The following is an 8,101-nucleotide window of genomic DNA, read 5'->3' as shown; positions in this document are numbered from 1 at the left end:
GATGATTTCTGGCTCCTGAATGTGTTTGGTGGTGGGAGTGATGGCAGGGAGGGCGTGATGGTCAACTGCCCGCAGGGCAAGTACCTGTCCCCTCTGCTCTCTGGCCCTGAATCGGCAGTTGTTTGTTTGTCTGTTTTGGGTTGAGTTTTTGCGCAGGAATGACACTTGGTGGGCTCAGGGGGCTGTGCGGGAGACTGGGGGTCGCACTCGGGGTGGCGAGTGCCAGACTGGCAGCTCTCTGGGCTCCGGAAGCTGCTGTGGTCGCTCCCCTGAGACAGACTCTCTCCTCTGCTCTTCAGAGATTTAGTCCTGAGAACGAGTGTGCCTCAGAAGGCCCCACAGTGGGCTCGATGGTCGGGGCCTGGTAGTGGCCGCGGCAGCGTCTGACCGCCTGACCATGAGTCTGCTGAGGCCCAGCGGGCTGAAGTCCCCCACCAAGATCCTCAAGCATGGGAGCTGGGCCCTGAAGGCACCCTCGGCCGGTAAGTGCGCTCAGTCCAGGCCAAGGGAGACTCATTCCCACCCGTGAACCCCATCCCGAGTCCTCGCCCGGGAAGGACTCCCTGAGCTGTAGACAAGTCCATGGCTCTGGGGACAGCTCTCACACACGAGTGTCACGTTCTGTGAGTTTACTGTCACGGCAACCGGTGACAGCTGAGGCGACCAACACGCTCCCTTCTAACTGCTAGCTCCCTTGCCCAGGCTTGGGGACAGGCTTAGGGAGGTGGACTCACCTGGACTAGAGGGCCTCATTGCCGGCCAAAGCCACAGTACAGTGGGGAGGGCAACTGGCACCCCATGTGACTCTCCACCCTCAACCTCACCATGAGTAACCCTGAACGTAGAACCAGAAATAGGCCCTGAGCATTGGCTGGGTTGCTCCCCGCCCAAAAGAAAAAGAAGATGGGCCAGTGGACACAGCAGAAATAAGACACTGGGTTCGAGCTTTCACCTGGCTTGGTCCGTAGTATCACGGGGTGTATCCAAAGATTTCCCCTGAGCTGCCCAAAGTATGACTGCGGCCTGGGATGCTGCGGTAGGTGAGCACGTCCGCTTCACGGCAGGCCCAGCCAGGCTTCGCCACAAGCAGCCCCCGTCATTGGCTGGGAGTAATCCCGAGCACTGCTGGGTGTCCCTCCCCCCCAACCACACTTTAACTGGACCTGCACAGGCCCTTCCTGTCCCTTCTGACCCTTTCTGCTCTTCCAGCTGCTGCTCCCGTTGAGAAGACCATGCCTGGGGAAAAAACCCCCATCGCCCCCTCCTCGGAGATGCAGGAGGAGTTTGTGGGCGACTTCCAGGTCGGGGAACGAGTCTGGGTGAACGGGAACAAGCCTGGATTCATCCAGTTCCTCGGGGAGACCCAGTTTGCCCCTGGTCAGTGGGCCGGGATCGTCTTGGACGAGCCCATCGGCAAGAACGACGGCTCGGTGGCGGGTGTGCGCTACTTCCAGTGCGAGCCGCTGAAGGGCATCTTCACCCGGCCGTCCAAGCTGAGTAGGAGCTTGCAGGCCGACGATGAGACCAACTGCCGGCAGCCAGCGCCTGCCGCCTGGGCCACACCGCCCCTGTCGGCCTCCCCGGCCCCTGCCAGCACCGCGAAGGTGCCCCAGTCCCCCGCGAAGGAGTCACCGGCCACCCCTCACATCAGCAGCCTGACCAGGACGGCCAGCGAGTCCATCTCCAACCTCTCTGAGGCCAGCTCCCTCAAGAAAGGGGAGCGGGAGCTTAAGCTTGGGGACCGGGTGCTGGTGAGTGCCGAGGGCAGCGGTCGCGGGTGGCTGTCCATTCGCCTGTCTGGTCCATCAGTTCCTCCAGACTCGCGGTTTGGGTGGAAGCAGGAGCAGCCGGGACGCCTGGTCCTGCAGTTTCCAGTGTGATGGATGCGTGCGGGGATGCTGCCAGTTTTGCCAGTTTAGCCAAAACAGGGTGGAGGGGTCATGCCGTGGGGAGGGGTCATGCTTGGCACGCCTCTGACCCGGGGTTTAAGTCTTGGTCCCATGTACAGTCCCCCAAGCACATCCCGGAGGGATCCCTGAGCACCAAGCCAAGAGTAAGCCCTGAGCACTCTGACTGTGACTCAAAAACAAACCAATGAACAAAGTTGGATATCGGTTCTATTTCTCTGGTTTTCGATGTTTTTGCTTGGGGCGTCACAGGGTGGTCGCACACAAAGCCAGTGCCCTTCCCCTGGTTCTCCAGCCCTGTTTGTCAGCATTCCCATCATTGTCCAGCGCTTTGATTCTGTTTTGCTCTGTGTCCCGGGAGCCAAGCGTCAAGCCAAGGCATAGTGAAGGAGAACTGGAAAATCGAACTCTGCTAAGATACGAGCATAGTCACTTTCCTTTAGCTGGTTTCTGGCTTAATTGTTCTCCAGCGGTGGGGTTGCCACTGCTCCGCTCCCACACCCACGGGGCAGCGACCCCCTCGCCACACCAGGTGGCTGGCCTGGGTCTGAGATTCCCGGGGGTTTGGTCAGCCAGGCCACCAGTGACAGCGAGTGGGTGTGAATGCCGCTGCCTTGCCTGGACACTGAGCAGCAGTGTCTGCTCACCCTGTAGGGGTTGCGGGGGGAAATGGCACCTTGACCTTTGGGGTTTCTTCAGGAAATCCCGACTCTGAAGCCAGAATGTTCGTTTGCGGGGGTGGGGGCGCTGTGCGCAGTCCAGGGTGCCTGACCCACGTCCCTCCATCCCTCCGGCAGGTGGGAGGCATGGAGGCCGGTGTGGTGCGCTTCCTCGGGGAGACGGACTTCGCCAAGGGGGATTGGTTCGGCGTAGAGCTGGACAAGCCACTGGGCAAGAACGATGGTGCCGTGGCCGGAACGAGGTGGGTCCCCCTGCCCCCCCAGACAGCCTGGGGCCATGCAGGGTGCCCGGGAGGCGCTGAGGGGACTGCAGGCCACTTCTCTTGGTTCTTAGGCGGGGCCACTTCCGTTGGCACTCGGGGACCCTGCAGGGATGTGGGGACAGCCTGGGGCCCCCTACATGCAGCTGTGCTCGGGCCGCAGGAACCCCCGGGCCTGCTGTCGCCCTTCAGATGCCAGGGAGGCTGCTTGGAATCGCCCTTGGTTTGCGTGGTGGGGGTGGGCGGCGTGCGAGAGAGTGTGGGTGTCAATGTATGAGGGAGTGTGTATGTGAGCGTGTGAGTGTGGGGCTGTGAGAGTGTTGGTGGGGGCGTGGGCATGAGAGTGTTGGTGGGGGTGTGAGCGTGTTTGTGGGGGAATGAGAGCGTGTCAGTGTTGGTTTGAGAGCGTGCAAGTGTTGGTTGGGGTGTGCGTGTGTGTTACTGTGGGGCTGTGGGTGTGTGGAAGTGTTGGTTGGGGTGTGAGTGTGTGTGGGTGTGGGAGTGTCGGTGGGGTGTGAGTGTGAGTGTGTGTTGGTTTGGGTGTGAGTATGTGTGTTTCTGGGGAGTGAGTGTGTGTGAGTGTGGGGCTGTGGACATGTGGGAGTGTCTGTTGGGGTGTGAGTGTGTGTGTGTTTGACGGGGTGGGAGTATGAGAGTATGGGAGTGTTGGTTGGGGTGTGAGTGTGTTTGTTGGGCTGTGAGAGTGTGGAAGTGTGGGAGTGTTGGTTGGGGTGTGAGTGTAAGTGTGTGTTGGTTGTGGTGTTTATGTGTGGGAGTGTTGGTTGGGGTGTGTGTGTGTTTGTTGGGTTGTGAGTGTGTGTGAGTGTGGGCTGGTGGAGGGTATGATGTTTGTTGGGGAGTGAGTGTGAGTGTGTTTGTTGCGGTGTGAGTGTGAGTGTGTTTGTTGGGGTGGGAGTGTGAGAGTGTGGGAGTGTTGTTTGGGGTGCGTGTGTGAGTGTGTTTGTCGGGGTGTGAGTGTGTGGGCATGTGGGGCTGTGGGAGCGTGTTCGTTTGTGGGGGTGTGAGACTGTGGGACTCAGTGGACTTCTGGGTCGGCGCTTGTGTCTCTTGGTCTCTTGCCGAAGGTGTTTTTGTCCCCCCCTCCTCGTTGTCCGCAGGTACTTCCAGTGTCAGCCCAAGTATGGCTTGTTTGCTCCCATTCACAAAGTCACCAAGATCGGCTTCCCGTCCACGACGCCGGCCAAGGGCAAGGTGGCCGCTGTGAGGCGTGTGATGGCCACCACCCCCGCCAGCCTGAAGCGCAGCCCTTCGGCCTCCTCGCTCAGCTCCGTCAGCTCCGGGGCCTCATCCGTGAGCAGCAGGCCCGGCCGCACGGGACTAGTAAGAAGCCCCCCACCACTGCGGGGTGCTCGGGCCCCCACAGACTCCCACAGCCCCAGGGGCAAGAGGCGGAGCAGGAGCACGTGGGCTGAGCAGCTCCGGGTGGCAGGCGAGTGGCTTCCCAGCCACCACAGGTGACAGGAGCAGGGATGGGCCTTTCCTGGGGTGCTCAGGGCTCCTCTCTGGCCTCAGGCCACCTTAGGGATGAAGTGGGGTAGCTGAAGGGGTGCCTGAGGGTCAGAGCAGGGCCCAGAGACTCTGGGGAACGCTTGGCCCTTCATCTTGCTTCTTTGCTCTCTCCGTCTCTCCCTGCTCCCTCCTGTCCCTCTGCACCGCTGTCCACATGCAGAGTGGCCTCGACTTCTGTCCATTGCGGTGCCTCAATTCAAAGCTTGGGCCTCGTGGCTTCTCCCCTCACGTCTATCTGAGTCATAAACACTAAAGTGTGTCTGAATATGCAAGGGTGCCCTGAGATATTGTCCACAGGGAAACGGGCCCACGATGGAGAGTGTGTCCCGGGGGGATGACTTTGCTGGGGGCTGCGCTTCCTGCCGCTGCCTCTGCTCCGTGCATTGACCCTCGATGCGGAAGAGGAGGGAGTGAGTGTGTGTGCAACGGAAGATACAAAACAGATGACACGGGAACGGGAGCCAGGAGGCCACGCGCCGTGGGCACAGGCCTGGGGCCAGTCCTGTCTTGCTCGACCACCACCAGGTTTCCCTGCCCCACCTGCATCCTCAGGTCCGACTCCTCCTTCCCTTCGCCTCACCATTTAGGAGGGGAGCAGACTCAGAAGCCCCTCTCCTTCCCTCGCGAGCCAGCCCATTTGTGGAATTTGGTTTTGTTTTTCTGCTTGACTGTGGGCCATACCATACAGTGCTTCAAGGGGCCATTTGCAGTGCTGGGGTTGTGCCGGGGCCTCCCACCTCCAAGCAAGAGCCCCACGCCTGAGACGTATCTCCAGCCTCCCCCCGCTGTCTTGTTTTGTTCTCTTTTGGGGTCACACTTGGCAGAGCTCAGGGCTTTCTCCCACCTCTGTGCTCGGGATTATTCCTGGCGGGCCTCCGGGATTGACCCTGGGCAGCGCTGGGGCTTCGCTCTCCAGCTCTTTGGCCCCTGCCTTGCATATCTTTATGCAGGGTGGAGCTCACTCCTAAACTGAACATCACCGTTAGCGTCTATGACAGGAATATAGAAAGATTCTGTGTGGCTTCACGGAAGTATACCTCGACAACATAATTCCATAAGTGCACACACAAGCGTTCATACACACAGTCACTCATACATGTACACGTAGTGCATACCGTGTATACACAGGCTTATGGGTATACACACACAGGCACATACATGCATAAACACAACGTGCACATGCACACAGGTGCGTGTAGATATGCCCACCAGAACATACATGCATGCATACATACATGTACACGGGTCCGTGCGTGCCCTGTGGAGGCCTCCCTGTTCGTCTGTTGGCTGAGTTGCTCTTCTGAGGTACCAGGCTCCCACAGAAGGCCTGGCCTTGCTGGGATGGAGCCTGGGGCCTCACAAACCACGCGCAGGGCAGAGGCTTTGGCATCAGCATCCTGAGTTCAGCTCTTGGCCCCGACCTTACCCAGCCCCTCAGCACGCGCCTCCCCCCATGCTAGGGGTGCTGCTTTCTCCCTGCTCCGGTGCCTGAACCTCACAGTCTCGTCTCCATAGTTGGCTGAAAGAAGACCATCGCTCCTGTGCTGGTTTCCTCAGGGAGCTGTCTCGGGCCCAGGAAGCGCGTGCATCTGGCCTGCCCCACCCGCTCAAGCCAGGAGGCACAGGGAACACCGCCGCCCGCCTTTCCTTGTTTTTATTTTTGCTCTTTGGGGTTCACCTGGCAGTGCTCAGGGACTCCAGGCGTGGTGCTTGGGGGCTGCTCCCGGTGGAGGGGGGTTGAGCCCGGGTCTTGGTGTTAGACCCCCAAGGCTGGCAAGCTCTTCCCAGCCACCCCTTGAAATCCGAGTTGACCGCAGTTCCCGGGAGCACTGCGCATGGCTGGCCCGAGAGCTCGTGTGCTCCTAGAAATTTTAGTTATTATTTGGTTTTGGGGCCACACCCAGGGGTGCTCAGGGCTTATTCCTGGCTCTCTGCTTGGGGGGTGGGGTCACTCCTGATGGTGCTGGATCTTGAACCTCTGCAAGCACCTCCCCCCCCCCCCCAACAGACTCTTTGGCCCTGGGGAGGGCATCTAATCGGACCAGATATACTTTAAGTGTATCGGGAAATCACGGCCAGGTCCTTATGCACAGGCAAGGATGATCCCGCTCTCCGGACAGAACCAGGTGGCTCAAGAGCTCCCAGCAGGCAAAGCAGCAGTGGACAGCCTGGGCCCTGCTGGGCCAGTCGGTCAGGAGGCGTTTGGCAGCAGCTCAGATGATGCGGGAAAGTGGCAAGAGAACCTGTGGCTGGACCGCAGCAGGGCGATGGAACAGGGATGGCCGGGCAGAAGGAGCGGAAGTCCTGGCCACCCCCGCCGCAGCCCCCGCCACCATGTGCCCGAAGAATGAAGATCAGGTCCCGCCTTGTCCCCTCCTGCAGGGGCCGTTGTGCAGAGAGGGATCTGGGTCTGCAGAGCGACCATGAGCAACCACGAGCCCAGGATAGAACGGACAGGACCCCCGGTCCCCGCAGCCCTTCAGCCCACTCCCCTCCCCTCCTCACTGTCTTTGCCTCTTCTCTCCTTCCCTTTGTGCTTGGTCTTTCCCTGAGCTGCCCTTGCTGTCCTGCTCGCTGGGCGTGAGCCCTCACACATTCTCACCCACCACTTTTCCTTTTTTTTTCCCTGGACTTTGGCCATGCCCCAGCAATACTCAGGACTTACTCTGGACTCTGCACTCAGGAGTCACTCCTGGTGGGCTCGGGACCCTATGGGGTGGGTACCTGTTATCCAGCTCGGGTCAGCGGCATGCAAGGCCAGCGCCTTTCCCGCAACTTTATCATTCTAGCCTCTCATCCCCCATTTTCGAAGGCAGATGGCACAGGGGTCTTTTATAGGGTCACACCCAGTGACCCCCGGGGGCACGGGGCCATTCCCAGAGACAAGAGTCTCTGGTTACTGCTATTCAGGCATGGGGCGGGTGCCCGGGAGAGCGAGGTGAGCTGGAAGGAAAAGGAAGAGAGAAGGGACAGGCTGCCCAGGGAGACCCTGACGGACCTGCAAGGCTGAAGATGCTGGAGCTGGCCTCAAGCTCATGCCGAGGGCTCATCCTTAAGGAAGCTCAGGCCAGAGCGGACTGTGGAGGGGGCTGCCTCCGGCTCTGCAGAAGATCTCTGGATTCCCACGAGGCCCGAGGTCAGTGGAACCCAGGTCCCGTCCAAGGATCTTCGGGAAGGTTTCAAGACGTTTCTGCTGAGAGTCGCTGGCCCATATGCAAGGATGCAGCACTGCTCCATGTGCTTTGCCGAGGATCACCGCGAGCATGCCCGTGTCGGCCGGCCCCATCCCCTTCACGTCTCTTTTTCCTTTGCAGTTGCCGGAAACCTCCTCCCGCTACGCGCACAAGATCTCCGGCACCACCGCCCTCCAGGAGGCGCTGAAGGAGAAGCAGCAGCACATTGAGAAGCTGCTGGCCGAGCGGGACCTAGAGCGGGCGGAGGTGGCCAAGGCCACGAGCCACATGGGGGAGATAGAGCAGGAGGTGGCCCTGGCCGGAACGGGCACGGCCAGGTGACGTCTGTGCAGACGGCAGTGCTGGGGCCGCGAGACGCCTGCGGTAGAGGCTGGGCGCCAGATTGGTGCAGGCGGTGCAAGGAGAGGCCGTGGGGCCCCGTCTGCCGTCGTTGCGGTGGCATCCGGCGCGTGGTTTGATCGCATGCGCCTTCTGCTCGCCCTGTGGGGGTTTAGGGAGTGCCGAGTTGTCCGCATCGGTGCTTTCGTGGT

General features: G+C 60.4%; 1 protein-coding gene across 1 annotated transcript in view; it reads left to right on the top strand.

Annotated features, from left to right (window-relative positions):
• The first annotated feature begins 397 nt into the window (after positions 1 to 397).
• The window catches only part of LOC130024563 (CAP-Gly domain-containing linker protein 1-like), a 49,718-nt gene continuing 42,014 nt past the window's right edge, over positions 398 to 8,101 (top strand). Inside the window, 6 exon segments of the mRNA XM_056115280.1 lie at positions 398 to 482; positions 1,210 to 1,751; positions 2,705 to 2,829; positions 3,966 to 4,188; positions 7,692 to 7,866; positions 7,869 to 7,888. Coding sequence (XP_055971255.1) covers positions 398 to 482; positions 1,210 to 1,751; positions 2,705 to 2,829; positions 3,966 to 4,188; positions 7,692 to 7,866; positions 7,869 to 7,888 — 1,170 coding nt within the window.

Source organism: Sorex fumeus, unplaced genomic scaffold, assembly GCF_029834395.1.
Source record: "Sorex fumeus unplaced genomic scaffold, SorFum_2.1 ptg000029l, whole genome shotgun sequence".
Lineage (NCBI taxonomy): Eukaryota > Metazoa > Chordata > Mammalia > Eulipotyphla > Soricidae > Sorex > Sorex fumeus.
Note: the sequence above shows the minus strand (reverse complement) of the source record. Positions and strands in the feature narration are given on the sequence as shown.